This window comes from Sordaria macrospora, chromosome 5 (genome assembly GCF_033870435.1).
Source record: "Sordaria macrospora chromosome 5, complete sequence".
NCBI classification, from domain to species: Eukaryota; Fungi; Ascomycota; class Sordariomycetes; order Sordariales; family Sordariaceae; genus Sordaria; species Sordaria macrospora.
The window spans coordinates 620,335-643,426 of NC_089375.1; the positions used below are offsets into that span (position 1 = coordinate 620,335).

At 52.8% G+C, this 23,092-nt stretch overlaps 7 protein-coding genes across 7 annotated transcripts; 3 read left to right on the top strand and 4 right to left on the bottom strand.

The window, feature by feature from the left end:
• Positions 1-2,505: 2,505 nt before the first annotated feature.
• SMAC4_07238 (uncharacterized protein) lies at positions 2,506-5,902 on the bottom strand. Its single transcript, XM_003344621.2, has 4 exons — positions 5,430-5,902; positions 5,028-5,244; positions 3,677-4,959; positions 2,506-3,608 (listed from the first exon to the last, which is right to left on the bottom strand). The coding sequence occupies exons 1-4, from the start codon at positions 5,554-5,556 to the stop codon at positions 3,493-3,495; spliced, it is 1,743 nt and encodes a 580-aa protein (XP_003344669.1). The 5' UTR covers positions 5,557-5,902; the 3' UTR covers positions 2,506-3,492.
• Positions 5,903-6,094: 192 nt separating this feature from the next.
• SMAC4_07237 (uncharacterized protein) lies at positions 6,095-7,926 on the top strand. Its single transcript, XM_003344620.2, has 2 exons — positions 6,095-6,470; positions 6,549-7,926. Exons 1-2 carry the CDS (start codon positions 6,290-6,292, stop codon positions 7,778-7,780), a joined length of 1,413 nt encoding a protein of 470 aa, XP_003344668.2. The 5' UTR covers positions 6,095-6,289; the 3' UTR covers positions 7,781-7,926.
• Positions 7,927-9,677: 1,751 nt separating this feature from the next.
• SMAC4_07236 (uncharacterized protein) lies at positions 9,678-11,306 on the bottom strand (the record flags this gene model as incomplete). The annotated part of the gene is made up of 1 exon (XM_003344619.1): positions 9,678-11,306. One exon carries the CDS (start codon positions 11,304-11,306, stop codon positions 9,678-9,680), a length of 1,629 nt encoding a protein of 542 aa, XP_003344667.1.
• A 380-nt stretch (positions 11,307-11,686) lies between these two features.
• On the bottom strand, positions 11,687-13,366 carry SMAC4_07235 (uncharacterized protein). The gene has a single exon (XM_003344618.2). It carries the CDS (start codon positions 13,035-13,037, stop codon positions 12,021-12,023), a length of 1,017 nt encoding a protein of 338 aa, XP_003344666.1. The 5' UTR covers positions 13,038-13,366; the 3' UTR covers positions 11,687-12,020.
• Positions 13,367-14,514: 1,148 nt separating this feature from the next.
• Positions 14,515-17,971, top strand: SMAC4_07234 (uncharacterized protein). The gene is made up of 4 exons (XM_003344617.2): positions 14,515-15,922; positions 15,980-16,025; positions 16,082-16,200; positions 16,261-17,971. Exons 1-4 carry the CDS (start codon positions 15,796-15,798, stop codon positions 17,526-17,528), a joined length of 1,560 nt encoding a protein of 519 aa, XP_003344665.1. The 5' UTR covers positions 14,515-15,795; the 3' UTR covers positions 17,529-17,971.
• A 512-nt stretch (positions 17,972-18,483) lies between these two features.
• Positions 18,484-20,725, bottom strand: SMAC4_07233 (uncharacterized protein; the record flags this gene model as incomplete). The annotated part of the gene is made up of 2 exons (XM_003344616.2): positions 18,484-19,847; positions 19,901-20,725. The coding sequence occupies 2 exons, from the start codon at positions 20,723-20,725 to the stop codon at positions 18,543-18,545; spliced, it is 2,130 nt and encodes a 709-aa protein (XP_003344664.2). The 3' UTR covers positions 18,484-18,542.
• Positions 20,726-21,589: 864 nt separating this feature from the next.
• SMAC4_07232 (uncharacterized protein) lies at positions 21,590-23,067 on the top strand (the record flags this gene model as incomplete). Its single annotated transcript, XM_003344615.2, has 2 exons — positions 21,590-22,505; positions 22,566-23,067. The coding sequence occupies exons 1-2, from the start codon at positions 21,667-21,669 to the stop codon at positions 23,065-23,067; spliced, it is 1,341 nt and encodes a 446-aa protein (XP_003344663.1). The 5' UTR covers positions 21,590-21,666.
• Between the last annotated feature and the right edge of the window lie 25 nt (positions 23,068-23,092).

Below are 23,092 nucleotides of genomic sequence, written 5' to 3' on the forward strand. Positions count from 1 at the left end.
ATCGCCTTGTCACTATCAGGCGGCGATCGCAGACCCATGGGCGTGGAAGCGTCGGCATCGGTCGTGATGGCATCCGGACTGCTGTGGGCGACGAGGTGGTGATGCTGGGCCATGTCTTGTTCGACGGGGTGGTCTGGCGCCGCAGCGCCATTCGCTTGGGTGGACATGATACGGGGCACTACATGCGTCCAGGCTTTGCGATTTGCGCGATGATGACGAGGTCGAATGGTGGGAATGGGCGTGCGTGCCGTGTGCGGATAGTTGGGAAACGGGACGAAAGCGCAAGGCGTCGGTCCGGGGGGGTTGAGCTGTGGTCCGCCAGCCAAGGTTCTGCCACTCCTAGGGCGTAGGAGGGCTCGTGTGTAGGGTAGACACAGACAGGCTCAGGCAAGAAGAGGTCGGGTCAGTACCGGCAGTGTCTTGTCGTGAATGCGTGATGCTTTGGGTTTCTGTTAAAGAGCAGCGGCAGCAAGCAAGTGGAATGCGCCTGGCAGGCAGGGCAGGATAATTGGCCTCGAACAACGGGTGGTGCCCTGGTTGGTGCTATTGGTAGAGCCCAGGGGCAGGTTGTTGCTGATAAGATTGATTGATCGCACTTGTGCCGGGATCGGGGCCTCTCGTGTCTGCGTCGTCTGTTCGTTGTCGTGTTTCAAAGGGAGCGACTTTTCCAAATGTTCAATGTCAATGTCTTGTCTTGTAACTTGCTGCTTCTAAACTGAACGTGTTAACGGATGGAACTGACAGGCAGAGGTTACACCTGCTACGTACTACCTGCTGCGACTGGACCTGAACCTAGTGTAGAACTGAAGCGACGCAGTGACCAAGCAGGAGCAAGCGTTAAAACGAGCGGGGACCAAAGGTGGTTGGTTGGTTGGAATGGATGGCGGCAGCAGCAGCAGCAGTAACAGCAGTAAGAAAGTCAGGTTGGGGACGGCAAGCAAAAGGCAGCACTTGTTGAGTGCAGTGAGGGAAATGGATTTGATGGGTCGATCTGCTTGGAATCTGGGCTGATCAATTGAACGACCGGGTTAACAGTTAGACCTAGGCAAAAGAAACAGGCTTTGGAGGTTGCCTCCAGGTACCATTTACTAACAACGGCTAACAGAGCACCAGACCAGAATTCAATGATGATGCTAACACAATGGGATAATGCGATAGTGATAGTGATCCGCTACTAGAAGGTCGCAATGGGCGCTTCCCTCGCTTGTTTGCAGGGTTGTGAGGAGGGGAAGGAAGGAAGGATTGCATTTCAGGTGCAGTGGAGGAGGTTGTTGCCCGATGACTCTTTTTCCTCGTCTTGCCTCTGCCGCTACGGATTGGATTTGTATAAAACATGGGCCTTGTCAGTATTTCTATTCGATGGTTCCTGCGAGATATACGAGGGATTGTTCACTTCTTTTTTCCTACGACGAAAAGTGTAACACAGAGATACAGTTAACTTGTTGCAATCATCGTCTCCTCACCTTCAATTGGTCCCTTTTCTCTCTTTCAAGTTCATGAACCAACTTCAAGACCGGAGACGGAGACGGAGACGGAGACGGAGACGGAAAGCCCTGCAACTGCCTTGCCGAGAGCTGAGCGATGAAGTCGATGGACCCGGCTGGAATCTTGACTCCGTGACTCCTTGGCTCTTGCCTGCCCTGTCAGATGCCAGATGCGATCAAGCAAAACTTCCACTTGGACCCAGCTGGGCTTACGCGGCTGGAAATAAATCAACCAATGAAAAGCCGTTGAGAAATGGCCGCACGGATTTTGACAGGTTGAGGCAGGTGGCAAAAGTTCGCTGATGGAGAAAAAATCAGTATCTGCACTTTACCGAATTTGGTGAAGATGGACAAAAAGAAAGCCGCAAACAAGCGAGAGTTCACGTGACTTGTTCGGATATCGTCGCCGTTAGAGCACTCGGGGTTGATCCACTCCTAAAACGTCACTGCCCTGTCTGTCCCTTTTCGACTTTTGTGACTTTCTGACAAGCAGGCTTTTTCGTGAATTCTTTTGTGGCTTTTCGCTTGGTTTCTATCGGCCCGTTATTATTCTGGAATTGGTCATTGCGGCCCTCTTTGAAAATCCGGCAGTGGAATTTTGGAACTTAGTCAGGTCGGGTTTTGTCACATTGTCTGTCGCATGAGGTACATACGTAGGTGTATGCTGGTATACAAATTTGTGGAAGCACTGAAAGGAAGCATCGGAAGAACTTGACGTCCTTCCTGCTGGAAACACGCTCCGGTGTGGTCCGATGGATACCTTTACCTTTGATATGCACGACACACATGTGAATATGACAATGTTTGATCGAGATAAGGCTGAATACTGGTTTTGACTTTGGCGTCGTTCTCACGATGGCATGGCACGGTCTGGTAGTCCACTACCAGTATCCTAGGTCTCGTCGCCGGTTCATTCAGGTCACCACATCTCAGTCATGTCCAAGTCCATGAATCTCCACCTGTCAATTCAGCCTTAAGTTTAATTCCCTTAGATCCGCGATCCGCGTTCATGGGTCCCTCGCGCCTCGGCATCGTGGGACGTGGCCGCCGCTCGCTCGCGTGGCTGGGCCCGAGGCCGACGTATGGGATGACAGGATCTCTGGGTTCGGTGAGATACCCAAGGTTAGTGAGCAGCCGCCAGTTGACGTGCTTTGTGGTTCCGACCAGTGAGTGACCAGTGACCAGTGACCAGTGACCAGCGACAGCCCAGAGCCTGTAGGTTCTGTTCAGTCGGGGTCCGTCGACGTCAGCCCCAGCCCCAGCATCCCCGCTCTGGCTTGACTCGAGGTCTCGAATCTGAATCTTTGCGTCTTCGGTCACCGGGGTTCGTTCGTGAACACACATGGCGGGTGCACCTGGTGTCCCATCTCTGCGGCTGCGGCTGCGGCACAAAAAGGTGAGACCTGCCGCCATCTTCAGGAACAACTAAGGAACTCGAGGCAGATGTGCCTTTGATGTGTAGGTAACTGCCAGACAGCGGGTTTAATATGTAATGCTCCTAATTACGGTAGAGCTGCCGACTCGATGTAGGAACAAATCCTTCACATTGAATCGCCTTGAGTGAACGGCATCAAGGGACCTGTACAGATACCTAGAGCGTTGGGTTCGGCGATGCCCATGTCAACCCCGCCGGCCGCTACAACCGACCGACCTCTCATGTGTAGAAGCTGACCCGGCGGCGTTCTCGTTAGCATCCACCAGCGTCTCTAACGGACACTCCAATCCTGTGAAGTCCTCCCTAACTCTGCCTTCGGAGCCTGGACCTCCAGAGCCTCTACGATAGCCTGAAAAGAGGGGGAATTTGCTTCAAAAATGAATCCATTACATGACAACATGATACCAACCCCGCCATATGACCTATCACGCCCTATGTACAAACTAACAAGTAGAAAAGTGTGCCAAGAAGTAGTTGTTGAGCTGAAGAAGCCCAAAGCCAAGCCAAGAAAAGATCTATCTACCCCACCTCTTCTCACCCTCCTCCTTCTCAAAACTCCGATCCCACTGTCCCTTACGATGAACGCGCAGGAGGAGGAACAGGAATGGGAAAAGGAAGGTGTCCAGCTCCCAGCAAACCTGTGAGTTCGAATAATATGGGGATCGTGTCAACTGCTAGGTATCCGATACCTATTTGAACCTTGGTTAGCCGTTGTCTGTAACACATGGAAAGAAAGAGGGGTAAAAGGTAAACGTACCAGCATAAACAACCAACTTAGTCACCACCTCGACATCATACCTCACTCTCGGCCTCGTCAGCTTGGAGAAAATCTCCTTCTCGCCCAGCTCATCCCTTTGTCCCAAGTAAAGCTCTGGCTCCTCCACAGCGACCGATGAATTCGGGCTCAACAAGCCACCACCGGCGCTCTCAACAACCACCTGCCCCTGACCCATCTGCCTCTCATATTTCTCATAGCCCGACGACTGCGCAACAGCTTCATCAACCACGGACTCCTCGCCATCAACACCACCTTCAGCAGCAACAGCATTATGAACCTGCTTCAACCCAGATCCCTTCTCACTACTCAAACTCTCCCTCCTCTTCCTCTCGCGATACGCCAACGTCTCATACGCATCCGCCGCGCTCTGCGGACCAATGCTCACCGCGCGACCGCGCCCGGGGCCACGAATACTGCGCATCATGCGCGGGATATCGCTCACTTTCGGCAAAACCTCATCGTCGCGCAAGTTGAGCGGGACATCCTTGTACTCGGTAGCGGGCATGAAGAAGCGGCGGGGCAGCGAAAGGCCATGGGTTTCGATGACGCGGAACAGATGAGGGAGGACCTTGAGGAGGGTAGGTTTCATTACCTCCCTCCAAGCAAAGATGATGAGGACTCCCAGGATCAAACGGATGATAATCACCGGCCAGCCGAGGGCAGACAGGTCGAAGAGCGCGTTGGGCCCGTTGTAGATGTGATCCCACCGCGACCTAGCAAAGTGCCATGTCCCCAGCTCGAGACCGACGATGACGCCCGCGAAAGAGACGGAGTCGTCGAAGCAGGGGCAGTCGTCTGCCGGCTCGGGGTGGATGCGCACAAGGATCAGGATGGTGATGGCGAAGAGGATGGGCGCGAAGTAGTCGCTTGCGTACAGCCAGAGCTGGAAGGGCGGGCCGTAGTAGAACTCAATGTAGGAGATGGCGGCGCCCATGATGGAGCCGATTATCACGTCGAGGAAGCCGTGCATGCCGCAGTATAAGCGGCCGAAGACGATGGAGAAGGCGTAGAAGTAAGCGAGAAGCTCGAGTGCCAAGGTCGTGGAGGGCGAGTAGGTGTTGCTGTCGCTGTGTAGGACGAGGATCGAGTAGACGGTTACGGAGACAGCGTTGGCGGAGTGGGTGGATGGGAAACCGTATTCGAGCGCGGCGGAGCCGGACATGGTGATTCGATGGAGAGGAGGGGAGAGCGGTCGCGGGAGGGAGAGCATGTCTTTGACAAAACCGGTCCAGAAGACGCCGGCGGCGAGGATGTGGACGAGGCTATACGTATGGCGCATTGTCAGCTTGGATCTGGTCCGGATCGTGGTTCATGTTGATGAGGGACATACCCCTTGCCGAAACTGGAGAAGCTGCACCAGAAGAGAACTGGTAGACCGATCATGAAGAAGGTATGTGTCCCGAGGTTGGCCGTGATGGCAAAGTATCTATCCAACGCTGGTGTCCGCATCTTTTCCTGGAGCATAGCTAGGTATGGGGTCTCCCATCGGATGAGAGGGAGTAGTCGCTGTCGTAGTTTGTATCGCCATTCTGGAAGCGTTCTCTGGTCTTGTCACCGTGGTCAGTCAGCTTGGAGCTCGAAGACATTGGAACACGATCATGAAGATGTAGCTCGAATTGGTGTAAGACATGGCGGGGTTGGAGGGGCACAGTGTTGCTCGAGGTTCATAGGGAAGCAATCAGCTAACTCAATGGTTCCAATGGGAACACAAAGCCAGCTTATTTGAACATACAATGATCTAAGCTCTTCAACCCCGCGTCGACGACGCCATTCTGGACAGGTTTCCCGTTGACGGTACGCGGCGGGGCATTGTCGGAGAGCTCTGCGCCGGAGCTAGAGCCATGGTTGTGTGAACCCATGGGGGAGGGTTGGAACTGGTGTTCTAATCGTGTTGGTGTCTACCTCGTAGTCATCAATGTCGGAGGTCTGAGTAATCTGTTGTCTGGTGTTTTGGTTGTTCGAGACAGAGTGGATGTTGGTCAGGGCCAGGAAGAGGAACGAGATCAAAATGGCGTATTCGTGTCCACTGCTGGAGTTGTTGGTTTTTGGACAAATGGAAGTTCAGGACATTAGATCCAAGCCTCGATCAACCCAAAGTCTCTCGATCTGAAGAATTTAAAACGGCCTTAGCGAGCACTATCACGCAAAGGATCCAAACAAGGAAAAGTCAAAAGTCAACAAATGCCAAATAGTGTAGTGCGCCGGCGCACACGTTGCATGTCTTTCAAAAGTCGCGGTTTTGGACCCTTGCAATTGATGGACCTCGACCTCGCCAGCGTCGTCAAATGGGAACTGGTTCCTGGATCTTTTGCGCTACGACATCATTAAATTATTACCTAATTGCGGGTAGCACTAAGTACACCATCCCCTGAAGCTCTTTTCCTTATGTAAGCTAACCTCCTTAACACGTCCCCACATGTGAATCAAGTGAAACTGTTAGTGCACCCTGCTCATTATCATTGCCTGCCGGGACGAGCTCCCTATCACTATCAATGACATCGCATCTCCCAAAACATCCAAAGGAGACACACCCGACGTCCATTTCACAAACACTCCGCCAAAACACTTTGCGACACTCGTTCACATGTCAAAATGGCGGGTATTGAAGAAAAAGCGAAAAAGACAATAGTCTTTCTCCATCCTGACCTGGGAATCGGTGGCGCAGAAAGATTGGTCGTCGACGCCGCCGTAGGTCTTCAGAACCGTGGCCATAAGGTGGTCATCTTTACGAGCCATTGCGATCCCCGACACTGCTTTGATGAAGCTCGCGATGGTATACCCACCCTTTGCCCCCTTAGAGCCCAAAGCTCCCCTATTTAACTGGACATAGCTAATGTGGTAACAAAAACAGGAACCCTCGACGTCCGAGTCCGCGGAAACTCCCTAATCCCCCCCTCGCTCCTAGGCCGCTTCTCCATCCTCTGCGCCATCCTGCGCCAAATCCACCTAATCATTCAAATAACCCTCCTGTCTTCCGAACTGCACCTCCTGAATCCATCCGCCTTCTTCGTCGACCAACTCAGCGCCGGCCTACCCCTCCTCAAACCCCTCGTGCCACAATCCCCCATCTTCTTCTACTGCCACTTCCCCGATCTCCTCCTCGTCCAGGGTCGAACAAAATGGTACAAACGTCTCTACCGCCTGCCCTTTGACACATGGGAAGAATGGTCCATGGGTTTCGCCGACTCGATAGCCGTCAACTCGAGTTTCACCAAGGGGATCGTTTCACAAACATGGCCTAGCCTAGCTTCCAAACGTAGCTTGGAAGTAGTCTACCCGTGCATAGACGTGCGCTCTGTCGCCAACCCCAACCAAAAAACCGACGACGACGAAGGAAGTGTCCTCCCCTGGACCGCCAACGGTATAATCCTCTCAATCAACCGCTTCGAGCGCAAAAAGGACATCGCTTTGGCAATCAAAGCTTTCGCCTCCCTCTCCCCTTCCCAGCGCGGAAAAGCAAAGTTGATAATAGCGGGGGGGTACGATAACCGCGTTCACGAGAATGTGTCGTATCATACCGAGCTGGTTAACCTCGCCGAAGGTGCTCCGTTTCACTTGAAGACCGCCACTGCAAAAACGGTCGTCTCAGCGTTAAACACAGCGCCAGACGTGGAGGTGTTGTTCCTGCTGTCGGTGCCTAACACCCTCAAGGAGATCCTTTTAAGGTCTGCTAGACTGTTGGTGTATACACCCAGTAACGAACACTTTGGGATTGTTCCGCTGGAGGCCATGTTGCGCGGTGTGCCGGTGTTGGCGGCGAATAATGGCGGACCGGTGGAGACGGTGGTGGAGGGTGAGACGGGGTGGTTGAGGGACCCGAAACAGACGGAGGAGTGGGCCAAGGTTATGGATAAAGTGCTGAATGGCATGGGAGAGGAGGAACTCAAGAAGATGGGGAGGAGAGGGGTTGAGAGGGTTAAGGGCAAGTTTGCGGATACGCAGATGGCGGAGAGGTTGGAGGAGATTATTGAGAGGATGCCGAGGGGTGAGGCACAAGGGATTGGGATGGTTATTGTCGTAGTGGGTGCGTTGGTGGCGGGTTTGGCGGGGGTTGCCAGTGCTGTGTATTGGAAGTTTTGGTGAGCTGGTGTCTTCAAGCACATGCTTATTAGTTTAGACTTGGGCGATGCATTGTATAGATGGAATATCACGAGGTTTGAAACGTCCTGGCCTTGAGCAACCCTATGGATTTTACTTGGTACCTTCCAAGTAAAACCGGCACAACGGCAGACATAAGGCCAACCATGCTCGTTTGGTCCGGTTCCTCCCAAACTACCTAACATATCGATAGTTGTTGCATCCTGCTATCACGCCACAAGACAATGAAACCGAAATTGCTATCATCACCGTTGATGGCAGTATGTATATATGTTGTCACCATTCAAAGCCACAACAAAGCAACTTAGTACTGTCTTGACTTGTATACCATGCATCCAAAAGCATCCATACGTAGGATAGGCTAACCGATTGCAATGTGATACCTTATAACCGACCCTCCAGCGTCGCTACTCCAACTCACATTTCTTGAAACACGGATCTGGCCATATGCATAGCCCCTTAGCCCCTGCTGTCCTCTCCCTCATATCTTGTCGTCTTCTAAGATATATGACTACAACAATACTACCACTACTACCCACTACGTCACCCATAATCCAAAGGCTATACTCCATAGTCCATAATCCATACTCCATTCTCACTCAAACCCGTCCAAAACTCAAAAGAAAACTGAAACAACATCATCTCTCACGCGTCTCTGTGTCTATCTTCTCATGTTCTCTAACTACGTAAGGCGTTGGCCTGACCCTGCCCCTGCCCCTGCCCCTGCCCCTGCCCCTGCCCCTGAACTTGAACTTAATTGAGCCTGCTGCTCCTCCTGACCCTGAAACCGAGCCAGCTCCCGACGATCAGCCGCATCCCAGGCCTGTCTCCGTCGGTTCCGCGCCTCAGCCTGTCTTTGAGCTTCGATACGGTCTTCATTTTCAACCCGAGCCAGAAACTGAGCTTGAGTTGGAGTCAAGTGGGAGGATCGATTTTGATCCTGACTCTGAGCTGGAGGAGGTTCAACCCAAACCTGGGCTTGAATCCGAGCCTGCTTCTGAGCTTCAATCCGGGCTTGTAACTGAGCTGGAGTCTGAGTTTGATCTTGATCCTGAGTTTGAGTTGGAGCCCGAGTCCGAGCCTCAATCAGAGCCTGGGCCTAAATCCGAGCCTGTTTCTGAGCTTCAATCCGGGCTTTTATTTGAGCTGGAGTCTGAGCCTTAGCTTGAGCCCGCGCCTGCTTCCGCGCCAGGCTCTGAGCCAGGTTCCGAGCCTGCCTCTTAGCTTCACGGTGAGCCTTTTGAATTTGAGCTTCAGCCTGCTCGCGAGCTCGAATCTGAGCCTGACCGTAACTCTGGCCTTGACCGCAACCCCCATGATGACCATAGCCATCACCGTATCCCTCATCATAACCCTCACCATAGCCCCGACCCCCATTATAACCCTCATCATAACCCTGGGCGCCACCCTCACCGCAACCCTCACCGTAACCTTGACCGTAATCCTGACCGTAATCTTGACTCTGACCTTGACTCTGACCTTGACTCTGACCTTGACTTTGACCCTGATCGCCATTCTAATCGTAATCCCGGTCTACTAAACTTGATTCTGACTGAGGCTCGAGTCCAGGAAGTTGGTCTGATCCCAAGCCTGACCCTGAGCCCGATCCATATCCTTCGCTGGAGCCTAAACCTGAATCCGGCGCCGCGGGTTGCGAATCCATCGCGTCATCGTCCTAAATCAACACGCCAGCAAGTCGACCTAGCATCAGGATATTTTCCTCTTCTCTGCTGCCGCCGCCGCCGCCGCCACCACTGGGATGTCCTCCGGGGTTTACAAGTTGGTCTGATCCCGAACCTGATCCCGAGCCCGATCCATATCCTTCGCCTGAGCCTAAATCCGAATCCAGCGCCGCGGGTGCGCCTTCAATCGCGTCATCGTCCTAATTCAGCACGCCAGCAAGTCGACCTAGCATCAGGATATCTTCCGCATCTCCGCCGCCGCCGCCACCATTGGCATGCCCCCCGGGGTTTCCGCCATTCCAATTGCCAGTACCGACTGCAACCCCGTTATTGTTGCTGTTAAAGCTCTGTTGTGCACTTGAGAGACCAATTCCGCTTCCGCTTCCCCTTCTGCTTCCGCTGGCACTTGCGGCTCCGGCTCCGTTTTGGCCGTAGGTGGGGAGAGGGATGAAGCTCATTGATGTGTATGGCCTTTGCCCTTGTTGATGTTGATGTTGATGTTGCTGTGGATATTGTTGATGCTGTGGCTGATGTTGTGATGGTTGATGAGATGGATGAGGTAATTGTTGTTGTTGTTGTGGTTGAGGTAGTTGTTGTTGTTGTTGCTGTTGCTGTTGCTGTTGTATGGGCGCAAGAGGAGGGACGTTCTGACCTTGACCCTGACTTTGACCCTGTTGCTGCAATTGTTGCTGCTGCTGCTGCTTCTCCAGCTTCTGCTGCTGCCGTTTCCTCTGTCTCGATAAACGATATCGTTCCTTCGCAGTCGCCTGCTTAACCCTAGCTCTTTCCTCAGCTATCACCTCAGCCCGCCGTCTAGCCTCAGCTTCTCTTGCGGCTCTTTCGATTTCTGCTCGGTTCTTCCACAGATATCTGGGATCGGGGCCTTGAGATCTTCTGCTGGCGTTTTGCTGCTCCTGACTTTGCTGGTCTCGACTTCCGCCCGCATTACCATATTCAACGCCGTTTCCTGTTACCGGGACGGGTACCACAGCAGCACTTCCACTTCCATTTCCACTCGCGCTTGCCGTTCCAGACGCCGCCCCAGCCGCAGTTCCGGAAGGTCCAGCTCCCGTTTCCACCACACTTTCATCATCACTCTCACTCTCACTTTCCGACGGCCCTTCCCTCCCTTCCCTCTCTCCCGCTTCTGCACCCTGTCTATTCCCAGCCTGACCCGCGGCCCCATTCCCACCACCTCCACTACTCCCAGAACCTCCATCCTTAGGCCGTCCCCACCGTTCCCTAGCCTTCTCACTCCCCCTCAGCCCCCCCGCGCCCCTCGCCCTCGTCCAATCCTCCACGTCCAATTCCCGATTCCTCTCCCTCCACGCCGTCAACGCCCTCTTAACCGTAACCCCGCTCACCACCCCCTTCCCATCCTTCCCCGGAATCTGCCCCAACCCCGCCGCAACCGGTACATCCTTCCACTTCACCTCGCCCCTTCCCCCGTTGCGATCCAACCAATTTTCAATAACCTCCACATCCCGTTCCGTCAGTTTCCTCTTCCTCCCCCGCGTTTCCTCACGGGGGTTGTTGATGATCTCCTGAATCCGCGCATTTTCCTCTTCCTCAATGGCCGCTGCCGTCTCGGCGTCCAAAAGCGCACGCTCCGCTTGCGTCAGCGGGTGGTGGGTCTCGCCGTCCGGGCCGGGGACGGAGATTTCTGAGAGCACGCGGTAGCCGGTGGTGCGCGAAACGGAGAAGAGGCGGAAGATGTCATTATTTGAAACGGTTCCCGGGGGAAACTGGTGGCGGGAACGCAAAAAGCGAAGGAGCTTGAAGGCGCCGATTATTTGCAGTTTGGTGGTGGGTGTTACATGGGGGGCCATTGCTTTTGTTTGGTGCAAAATTGTTTGTGAGCATACGGATTATGGGTACAAAAAGAAAAAAGATGATGGTGATGGTGATGCCCTCGAAAGGAGGGCGATGGGATGGATTGCCAATAAAAAGAAAAAAAGAAAAAGAAAAAAAGGGTTGGTTGGACGAAAAAGATGGAACAGAGCAGATCGGACCTGAACACGGTACAGTAGGAATTAGCGGGTTTTGTCGTGGCTGTTTTGCTGGTAAGGTGTGCCAAGACGCCCTTGTGACATGGGTTCGGACCTGCTTATGCGGTGTCGGTTAATTTGTTTCACGTGCAGATTTCAGCTTCGCATTTCGATTCGGATTCAGGGTTAGGGGTAAAGGCTGATGGGTGTTTTTGAACGCTTTGTGTGATTATTCATTCTTTGCTGTTAGGTAGGTAGAGCTGAACGGAAGGCTGTCTTTGATAACTAATACAAGTAAGAAGAAAAGCACTTTGACGAACTTGGTTACCCTTCCCCCGCCATTGTGTGGTATTCCGTGTAAGAATGCACCTATGCTCCCCTCAATATTCTCAGAGTTCAGAACCGACCATGAACGCCGTTGATGCATCGGTGATATTCCTCCCTTGCTCCGGACCATCAAGGTCGCAGCAACTTGTAAACTCCAAGAAAATCAAAGAGCCACACCAACCCGAAGAAAGCGAGGAGGAAAACAAAGTAAAGAAATAGCTTCGGCTACTACTTCTTCTTCCCCTTTGTATCCTTACCATCCGCCTTCTGACGATCCAGCCTCTTGACGACACTCCCCAACACGACTTTGAGCAGCTTGTCTCCCTCCAACTGCCTCGCTAGCGTATCTCCACCATCCCACGTCACCGTGTCGACCATATCCCTGTCGTCACCCAGATTATCATCCAGCGCCGCCAAGGCCTTCTTAGCCTCTTTGTCATTTCCCACCTGAAAGAACTGAATGCCAATCTGGTAGTACGGAGCGTCGACTTTCTCCAGCCTCTTGATGCACTGTTTTATCCTCATCTCGGGCGAATCATCCGGTTCGCCGTCGGTGATCACAATCAGGTTCATCGGCTTCACGCCCGTCTTCTCGGGGTCCCAGCTAGCCCGGGGCTTCCGGTCTTCATCCTCGTAACCCTCCGTGTATCTTTCCAGGTACGGACCCAGAATATCCCAGAGGCGCTGTCCTGTCAATGTAACCCCCCTCGGCTTAACCTCACTGAAGATTTCGTTGACTCTGGCCGCCGACGTGATATTCGTGTAACTGTGGGGGTGGTTGATGAAGTGGACGTCAATGCCGTCCTTGTCGTGGGCGACGCAAATCGGAGCGATGGCGGCGATGGCTTTCCCGGCTTCAGACCATCGAGGGCCACTCATGGAACCGCTGTCGTCGATCAGAAAGACCGTGTCGAAGACGGAAAGGAAGGCGTAGGGGTCGTCTTCAGCCGTGACAACCTGTCCGTCCCAGGTCACACGCCGGTAGGTGGTCGCGGCACCGGGGTCTTGTGAACTCGAGGCGCCTAGTTGATTTCCGTTGGCCGATGCTCCGGGCTTGCCTGACATGGCTTCATTGTAAGAGGGCGGGGCTGCCTCGGAACTGGCAAATGGATTGTTGGATGCGAGGGCATCGTGGGCTGGGCTGATGGGTTGGTGACCTTGATGTTGGTTCGTGAGGTCCGAGTTTGACTTTTTGGACCTGCCAATCAACTTTCTGAGCCAACCTTTCTGGTTTGAGTTCGACATGGTAGGGGCGTTGAATGAAGCTTGGTTTTGTGGCGGCCTGTTGATGATGATTGGGGGAGATGTTGCTGCGGGGAGAATGGTCGAGGTCTGTCAATTCTGATGGACCTTCTTTTTCTGCAGTGACTCTTTCCTGCAGTCCGGGCTTCGTTGCTCTTTCTGCGCTTGCGTGCTTTAACTAGAGACCCGGCCGTTGTTTGCTTTGTTACTGTTGGTGCAGTGGGAATGTGAAAACCCCAAGGGATGAGATGAGATGAAATTGTCAAGGTAGGAATGCGGTGTGCGCTGTTGGTTGGCTCCGTCCTACCGTGACTAGGTCGGGTGATGATCTGGCATCAAACTCATAACCGGAAACCAACTTGAGTTGACGTCCATCTTATGGGATGGGAACGTAGAGGCAATAATTACCTCCAATGACTTGTGTTTTCGCCATTATGCGAAATCGGCCAGAAGGTCCAAGGGATAGGTAGGTAATTTGCCTTCCACAATGCCTGAGGCTGTAACTGCGTTATTTGAACAAAAGACGTTCGTCTTTACGTTGCAGTGGGCGGCGTTTGATACGGAAAGAAGACGATGGTTCAGGTTCCAAGAGATTATGGTGTCGACTTCGTGGGCAGTGCTGCTTGGTCCACTGGTACGTTAACCGGGACGAATTACGAGCCACTTACCGTTTGGATTAGGCCCACAATTTCCGGGAGAAAGACCCACCACAGGGGCGGGGCAAAGCGGGTGGCTGAGTGAGGTTGGTTCGTGACATCCAGCATCTCAGCCTCGTGCTTGCGTGACATCAAAGGACTAGGACCGGTTTGCCTGAAGGCATTCATTGCCATTGCCTGAGGCGCAAAGCATGATCTTGTTCATATGCGGTCTTCTGGGACATGTGCTTCTTTGAAATCTCGCAGCCCGCAGCCACAAGGCGAGAGACGGCATTGTCATCGGCAGGGCATCGAGTACGACTAGTCGTCTTCAAATCAGCAATGTTCATGGCCCGAAAGGCTGCGGAGCGGCGTACCTAGTGGAAAGGTGAGATGTCCGCACATGGTTAGAGACTTACAGAGGCACACACAGCAATCGACCAGTCAGCCTGACGGGCGAGATGGGCCTTGAGAAGAAAGACGAGACTCAGGAGACATTGTTCCAACAAAGGAGGGTGGCCAAGGACTTTATGTACAAAGGCACGGCAGGAGGGCGCCCGGTCAAGGGTATGATGAGGCTCTCACACCCCCAAGTCTGGGCATTCCTCCAACTGTTCTTCATCTCCTTCTCCAAAAGCTTGGCAAAAAGATCTTCATCAAGAGCCTCACTGTATCTCAGCCCTACGACTATCCTTTGGCCCACCTTGAAGAGCAAGGGGAAGGATGTGGGTAAAGAACATCCATACGGTCATCCTCTTGGCGGACCTCGACTCGACTCTCTCCTGACCGAGGACATTCACGCAGCAGACTGACCTTTATACGACTTTCTTCGCAACCCATCTTTGACAGAATGCCCGAGCCATCCGGTGTTGGGTTCAAAAATAAGACGTCTAACATTGCTTCAATCTGCCAGAATGTCGGTCAACCGAACTTGACCCCCTAAAATGGCGAGTCATGATGTCCGGGTTCGGGCGACAGGAGGTGACTGTTTAGGGGACCTTGGCCATATCCACTGATCCGAGAGACGAACAGCGACAGCGGCAGCGACAGCGACGTGACTGGCTATCACGAGCTGGGAACATCACGAACTGCTCCGGCTGCTTCCGGACGACCAAGACGGCCATTGTAACCCCTGATCTTCTTGGCAGGGGTTCCCGTCTTGATCCGGACCACCCGAACGGTTGGGATGCACATCATGACTTGCGGGAGAGCACAAGGCCAGCTGAGGTACGGATCAAGATCCCCGGGGACAAGGTAACAAAGAGATGTCGAATGGTGATACCCAAGTGGTGATAACCGTTAATTCAGTGAGAGTGTCTATTCTTTGTACCAGATTTCACCTCGATGATGTCACTAATTTGTTAGACTTGCAAGGGAAAACTGTGACCCTTTCACTTCCAACTTCAACATCAGCCAGGTCCAGTAAATGGATCTCATGAACCCTCATCCTCCCACTTCTACTGCCATAGCCCCTTGAGAACCAACCTTCCCCCCCCCTTTCCCGTGTGCCGTATCCCCACCGTCGACACCGAGTGGTGGGTTGCGGAAGGAGGATACGGGATTCAGGGAATATGGAGCTGGGCCAACGAGAACCCACTCTGTGCCCACTTGGATCGAGTTGATCTCCAGGTTCAATGCATATCCTCATGCATGGTTGGCATGCCGTCATCCATGACCGTCCTATCTGATCTCTCCATTCACTTCCTACGTGTATTGTATGTCTCAAATGGACACCGGACACACAATGGCCCTCAAACGTTGTTCGGGAAACACGGCGTCATCGACATAGTAGAGGAACCTGACCTCTCCCTCAAAAGCGCAACGTGGGGTGTTTGGGTACTTTTGGGGAGATGTGACTGGATGACCCCTCCCGTTCAGGTTTCAAGGTTCCCGCGGGGTAGCTCCTTCCACTTGACTCGTCGACCGGTGAATGAATTCCTTTTTATTCTTCCCATTGCCCTTCACTTTCGGTTTCTTCCTTCCTGATCTCCTTCACTTTCCAAGCCAAGCCATTATTCAAACTGCCGCCTTTAAATATCCAGGGCGCAGTTCTTTCCCATCGACAACCTCTCCTCCCCAACCACCACATCCCGTCTTTGAGACCTGGAGAATCAGTGTCTTTCACAATGGCTTCTCACCAGCACCCCCATGGTCCCCATGGTGCCTTCCATAACAGGAAGTTCAGCATCAACCGCAACACTGGAACCCCCAGACCTGCCCGTCGCTTCTCCATTGGAGAACCGAGCTCTACTGGTATGATTTTCTGAGCCACCATCGCAAACATATTCGTCAGGCTAATCAGAAACTCAGAGGCGTCCAGTAAGATTCACAGAAAGTTCAGAGCAGCTCATGAGGGGTATGTTATCTTTACCCATCCAAATCAGACGAACCATTCTAACATTTCCATCATAGACATCTTCCTCATGCTGGCCTGGATGCCACTCGATCCTCCACCGGAGTCATCTGGTGCTCCGAGCAAGCCGGCGAGCATGGTTTCTTTGAGGAGCCCGAGAAGTGGGCAAACCTTGGACGTATGTGTATCCGTTTCCCACCTATTACCCATATCACAGCCGACTAACACATAATCACAGAGGGCGCCCCTGAAGTCGACGACGAGATCGAGGGCTGCTTCCCCCGCCCCCAGCACCTCGACATCTCCGTAAACTCGCGCGAGTATGGTCCCACAGCCGGCATCAAGCCCCTCCGCGAAGCCGTCGCCAACCTCTACAACGAGATGCACCGCCAAGGCAAAGAATCCAAGTACACATGGGAGAACGTATGCATCGTTCCCGGCGGCCGCGCTGGTCTTATCCGCATCGCCGCCGTCCTCAACAACGCCTACGTCGGCTTCTTCATTCCCGACTATACAGCCTACAACGAGATGTTGTCTCTCTTCAAGAACTTCGCCGCCATTCCCGTGCCTTTGTCTGAGGAAGACGGCTACCACATCCACCCCGAGAAGATCGCCGAGGAAATCGCCCGCGGCACTTCCGTCATCATCACCTCCAACCCGCGCAACCCCACCGGCCGCGTCGTCGCCAATCCGGAACTGGGCGAGATCCAAGACCTCTGCCGCGAGCGTGCCACTTTGGTCAGCGACGAGTTCTACTCCGGCTACAACTACACCTCCAACTGCGACGGCACGACCATTTCCGCCGCCGAGAACATCAAGGACGTCGACGTAGATGACGTCCTCATCATCGACGGCCTGACCAAGCGCTTCCGCCTGCCCGGCTGGCGCGTAGCTTGGATCTTGGGTCCCAAGGAGTTTATCCAGGCCATTGGCAGCTGTGGCTCCTACCTCGATGGCGGCACCAACGTTCCTTTCCAGGAGGCGGCCATCCCTATGCTCGAGCCTACTTTGGTAAAGGCCGAGATGAAGGCTCTGCAGCGCCACTTCATGGATAAGCGCGATTTCGTCGTCGGCCGCCTTCGCGAAATCGGTTTCAGCATCAAGCTCGTGCCCGACTCGACTTTCTACCTCTGGCTCAACCTGGAGTGGCTGCCCAACCCGATTTCCGACGGTCTCAACTTCTTCCAGGCCTGCTTGGAGGAGAAGGTCATCGTCGTGCCCGGTATCTTCTTTGACCTGAACCCCAGCAAGCGTCGCGATTTGTTCGATTCGCCTTGCCACCACTTTGTGCGCTTGTCGTATGGTCCTACCCGCGAGGTCCTGGAGCGCGGATGCGATGGTATCGAGCGCGTCGTCCGCAAGTTCCAGGCGCTGGAGGCGGAGGGCGCGTATGAGGTTCCCCGCGCCCCCAGCCCGAGCAGGACGGAGGGCGAGCAGGAGAGTACGACTGTTCCTAGTGCTGGTGGTGGCGAGAGAGAGAAGGATGAGACTTTGTATTTGATGTAAGATGTCTCAAGAGTCCTTCGGTCTCGCGGCCCAGTCTCTGATATGGCTTGGGTTATTATCTCCCAGTCTTGATGCGATGGGTCCTCTACTGAGCGGTGTTTCTTTTTCCTGCGTGCATTGCGATTACAACAACATCAGCGGTTTTAACTAGTTACTTAGCGAGTTCGTGGCTTACTGTAGGCAATTTACTATACCTAATACCTTCTCTCTCGCCTTGTGACTCCCGGCAGGCAGCCTGTGTCTCCTTGTCCGTGGATTCTTTTGGTTTTGTTACATTATCTGTTTGCAAATATTTCCGGCGGGAAAAAAGGGGCTCCAAAAGCCAGTTGACGATGAGCTGGATGAATCCATCAAACAAACAATCAGCAAATACCATGGAGTGAAAAAGGGAACGGGAATGTGAAAGGAAGGACGCTTGAAGAAACAAAAGAGGTTAAAAAAAAAAAAGAGAAAACAACAGAAAAGAGATTTAAAAAAGACATACAGCACCAGGGATTCGCTGGTCGTCACCGACCCAACTACTAGTCTGGCCCTCACTGGCTTATCTATGGGAGAGCGGACGGGATCCCGAGTTTTCCAGTGGGTATGGTCGTATGTACTAATTCTCTGGTGATGTGGAGGTTATATTCCATGCATCGACATGACACCTGCACGGCCGTCTAGTATGTACTCGTTCAAGGCTACTATTAATAAAACCGGTCGGCCGGCCGGCGCAATTGCCTTAAGTCCTCCTATCCTCCTATCCTTCTGCTTTGTTTTGGTCTTAAAGTCCGATACATCATCATTATAATCATCATCATCAAAAGGGTAAAAGTAGGTAGGTGAGGAACCGAGCAGAGCAGGGTAAGTAATGTATCTTGCCTCATTTGGACATAACATGCATGGTAATGATATATTTTGCTTACTATATTCTCAGCTCGAAACATCTCCCATTATATTATGACCATTACAAATACCCCTTCCCCTATTATTCGTCAACATTTGTTCATGAATACTTATTTCTTTCCTTCCTTACTAAGCCTTGGTTATTCCCTCAACATCCACCTCCACTCCCTTCCCCTTTTTTTTCTCTCTCCTCTCACCCACGGCATTGACTGCAGCCTCTTCACTTCCAAAAGACACAGCCTCGGACTCAACGGCTTCAGTTCCACGTCTGATCACAGTCACAGCAATTGAAAGACCAGAGGCAGCAGCAGCGGCATCTGGCTTCTTCCCTGGAGGCGGAGCTGCTGCATCCGCACCACCATCAAATAATCCAACATGAAGAGCATCACCATCACCAACTGATTTCCTCTTGTCTGAATACTGTGCTCCAGACAGAAACCCTTCCTCAGCAGCAGCCTCAGCCTTAGGATTGGTAACAGGTTCGGAAAATCCATACCAGCCTACTACCGCAACGCCCAAGACCCCCGTAAGACAGCTGATAGCCAAAGCCACAACCCCTCCCCGGGTGAATCGCGAGTGCAACTCTCCCGGCGGGGAAGGTTGTCCGTCTAGAACCAACCACTCTTTTGGGTCTCCTTCAGGATCTCCACGTCCAGCAGCGTTTCCCACAACCGAAATATCCTTCCCATTCCCATTCCCACTCCCCTTGCCATCTTGACGTTTACAAGCAGAGAAATGATCCTCTGGTATCTGTAAACTCTGCTGTAGAACCTCAGGAGCCTCAACAAAAGTCACCGCCAACCCACTAATCATATGCCACTCGATATGACAATGGAATAACCACACGCCCGGGTTATCAGCTTTGAATCGTAGGACTGCGTTGCCGTTTGGTTCCACTACGAGCGTGTCTCTGCGCATCGGGGCTTTGTGGTTGTAAGCGGAGTTGTTGGCTGATCTGGACCAGGGTCCTTCGTCGGCACCGGAACGATGGAGTATTTGGAAGTTGTGGCCGTGGAGGTGGAAGGGGTGGCGGCCTGTGTCGAGGTTGTTGAGGACTAGTTGGTTGATGGAGTTGTGGGGCAGGATGTAGGGGTGTGTGTAGGTGCCGTATATTGAGGGGTTATTGGTTATTTCGGAGGTGTTGGGGGAGGAGAGGACGGTGTAGAGAGTGGGTACGAGGGGAGAGACGTAGGTGATGTTGTTGAAGAAGGCGTAGTTGGCGCCAGAGGCGAGGTTGGACATGGATATATTGAGGGTTATGGTTTGATCGGGAAGGGGGAGGATGTCGAGGTTGTCACGGGGACGGAGGTGAGTGTCATCGAGGGGTGTGAAAGATTTAAGAGGACTTGGTGAGGGCATGGGCGCGGTTTTGTTGTAGAGAAGGTAGCTGGTTACGTTTGGGTTGAGGGAAGGGGGGATAGTGTCGAAGAGGGTCTATGTTCTGATATTAGCACGCTGACTTGCGGATAAGGAGGGAGGTAACTTACCGTGTCCATGCTGGCTATGATCGGAAAGTTTCGTGAAGTTTCTTTCTTGGCCTTGAGGAGAAAGCTGCATCTCTGAGCAGCAGACAGATAGACCATGATTGTCTCCGTAGGATGGACATAGACACCATCCATCTCAACCACAGTCATGTTATGGTCTTCAATCCATATGTACTGACCAGCAAAAGCTCCAATGTTCGCCATGCGGAACAAGTAAGTTCTTTCGGGTATCATAGGGATGGTCAAGTCCTGAGTGTCGTTCATGAGCGCAGAGTTTGGTACCGGTTCGGCTCCAGTTGGGTTATACTTGCTCATGAAACGCGGTTGCAATGCAGACATTCGTTCATGATACCAATCAGAAACGGTGAGAACAAGCTCTTCGTCGTATTGAAACGGGGTCTTGGGATCGTGAATAATGAAGGGTCCTCGAAAGCCATCCGGATATTGGCCTTGGGTGTGTGAGTGATACCAGTAAGTGCCCGGTTGGTCAATAGTGAAGTCGTAGGTGAAGCTGGCTCCCCGGGGAATCGGGCATTGTGAGACCATGGAGGCGCCGTCCATGTGAGTTGACCCGTTCATGAACAAGCCGTGAAAATGGAGGGAAGTGTCTTCGTCTCCGAGCGAGTTCAAGAGATTGACGACCAGGCGATCACCAACTTGGGCGTCTATCCTCGGAGGTGGCCATTGGCCGTTGATTCCAATGACCTGTCGCTCGACTAGGCCATCTGGATTTGCCGTGACCCATGATACGTTGAAATCGTAGGCGACGGTGGCAGCATTTGCTGCTGTGGTCATGGAAAGAAGAGCGATCTGTGGAAATATCTTCATTGTGTGGAGACTCGTGATGCAGAAGACCCATCAGTAGACGAATTTCAAAGTTTCTCTGAGGATCCGATGAAGCCTGGGTTTATCCTTTCAGGGGATTGAAACGAGTTATTATTCGCTCTTTCCCATCAGTCCCACAGAGTGTCACCTAGGCCTGGGCCTTGGAAGTCTCGTCGCGTCAGGCAAGCTCCTTCCATATCGAGACCAAAAAGCCCGCGGTCACCTTTTCGTGACACGAGAACCGGCAAGGTGAACATGGGGAAGTCATTCCTACCCCGGGTATGCGTAGGTAGCACCGGACAGTGAATCACCCGCTGCATAACTGTGTGAGCTTCTTAATCGAGGTAGAACGACAGTGGGGGAAGCGTCTGCCGACGGAAGCACTTATCTTATCAATGAATCTACAGCGGACTGAGGATTCAATATCTCGAACATCTCTACCACCCACTGAGGCTTCAATGCTACCATGGCAGTGATCCGTCTTTGTATTCGCAGCTAACACCAGGCCGAAACAGTCGACATGGCAGGCGGGCCACTTCGTAGCTGGAGACTGGAAGGCAAGTGAGACGACAGCGATGAACTTGAAAATATGGGCAAGTCCTGTTGTGCACACCTGCATGATCACTTGCTCAGTGCACGGCTAGTTCCTTCCTCCGTTCTTGGAAATAGCAGGACTCTCCTTCCCTGCAGGGCTCCATGGCGCACAAAGATGCCGTGTGTTCCTTCCCTATACACCTGTCCTTTTCAAACGTACTTCGGGAAGTTGCGCCCATCCTGTCAAAAGAAGGAACGGCACCACTCAAGAGGTAATGTTCCCCTTTTTTTTTTTCTTTTTTTTTTTTTCTTCATTGGTTTTTTTCTTTTTCGGGTTTTCCACCATCGAAATCTCCATCATCAACTTGCCATCAGCCGTCCCAGCGACATCCAACAACAAACAATCCATCATGCAACTCTTCTCCGTTCCCATCTTCCTCCTCGTGTTCCGCGAGACCCTTGAGACAGCCATCATCGTCTCCGTCCTCCTCGTTTTTCTCAAGCAAACTCTTGCCACTCCATCATTGCCAGAGTCCCCAAAGACAACTGCCCTTGACCAAGCCGCTGAACCCAGCCCCAAAGCTACACCAGACCAGCAAGGCGGAACGATCTGCCCTGCGCAAAATTTACCCCAGCATGATGAACCTCTCACCCTCTCCAATTCAAAGCCCGTGGATCTCCGTCTGTATAAAGCCCTCCGCCGACAAATTCTCTTAGGCACCATCTCCGGCCTGCTGTTATGTATCATCATCGGCGGCGCCGTCATCGGGATCTTTTACACTCTCGGCGTCGACAAGTGGGAGACCTCGGGGGCGGAGCTGAACTGGGAAGGAGCGTTTTGTTTGTTGGCAAGTTTGATTATCAGTGTGGTAGGTGCGGCGTTGCTAAGGGTGGGCAGGATGAGGGAGCGGTGGAGGATGAGAATGGTTAAATCTATGGATGGGAGGGGAAACAAGAAGAAGGGCGCCGACAAGACAGCTCCAAGGGAGGAGGGTCAAGATGAGGAGGCAAATACGGAAAGAGGAGAGATGGCTGGCGCAGAAAAGAGACAGTACTGGTGGCCGAAGATGAAGATGTGGATGGAAAGGTATGTCATGTTCGTACTGCCCTTTGTGACAGTGTTGAGAGAAGGCGTGGAGGCGATTGTGTTCGTTGCCGGTGTGTCCTTTGCGGCGCCCGCGAGCTCAATCCCGATTCCTGCTATTGTTGGAATCATCGTGGGAGCTTTGGTTGGGGTTATTCTTTACCAGTGAGTCTCTTCTTCCCTTCCCATCGTCGGTTAAGTGGTAACTGATGAGGTTATTTCTAGTTTCGGGTCGTCCACCAAGCTACAACTCTTCCTCGTTCTCTCAACATCACTCCTCTACCTCGTCGCAGCCGGCCTCTTCTCGCGAGCGATCTGGGCCTTCGAGAACCAGCAATGGGCTAATGCCATCGGAAGTGATGCTGCGGAACTCGGCAGCGGCCCTGGATCCTACGATGTTGACAAGTCAGCCTGGCATGTGGACTGCTGTAGTCCCACTGTCAATGGCGGAGGCGGTTGGGGCATCTTCAACGCTATATTCGGCTGGACCAACTCGGCGACATACGGCTCCGTCGTTGCCTATAATCTGTATTGGCTGGTCGCCATTGTTTCTTTTCTCGTAATGAGATATCGCGAGGTGAAAGGGAAATGGATAATGATTCCACAGAAAACTGAGATCGACAATGGCAGCATGTCTGCAACCGAGCCGTCGTCGCGCCATGACACGAGCGAGAAAGCTAGTCTCTTCGACAAGCTGAGCTGGAAGAAGGCCACGGGCAGGTCTTGACCACCCCCATTATATCTGCCCACCA

Coding starts and splice junctions, on each gene's coding strand:
- SMAC4_07238 (XM_003344621.2), bottom strand. CDS start 5,556: ATGGGTTCACACAACCATGGCTCTAGCTCCGGCGCAGAGCTCTCCGAC. Junction 5,245..5,429: donor GTTGAAGAGCTTAGATCATT/GTATGTTCAAAT, acceptor CACGGTGACAAG/ACCAGAGAACGCTTCCAGAA. Junction 4,960..5,027: donor TTCTCCAGTTTCGGCAAGGG/GTATGTCCCTCA, acceptor CCATACGTATAG/CCTCGTCCACATCCTCGCCG.
- SMAC4_07237 (XM_003344620.2), top strand. CDS start 6,290: ATGGCGGGTATTGAAGAAAAAGCGAAAAAGACAATAGTCTTTCTCCAT. Junction 6,471..6,548: donor CTTTGATGAAGCTCGCGATG/GTATACCCACCC, acceptor TAACAAAAACAG/GAACCCTCGACGTCCGAGTC.
- SMAC4_07235 (XM_003344618.2), bottom strand. CDS start 13,037: ATGTCGAACTCAAACCAGAAAGGTTGGCTCAGAAAGTTGATTGGCAGG.
- SMAC4_07234 (XM_003344617.2), top strand. CDS start 15,796: ATGGCTTCTCACCAGCACCCCCATGGTCCCCATGGTGCCTTCCATAAC. Junction 15,923..15,979: donor TGGAGAACCGAGCTCTACTG/GTATGATTTTCT, acceptor TCAGAAACTCAG/AGGCGTCCAGTAAGATTCAC. Junction 16,201..16,260: donor GAAGTGGGCAAACCTTGGAC/GTATGTGTATCC, acceptor ACATAATCACAG/AGGGCGCCCCTGAAGTCGAC.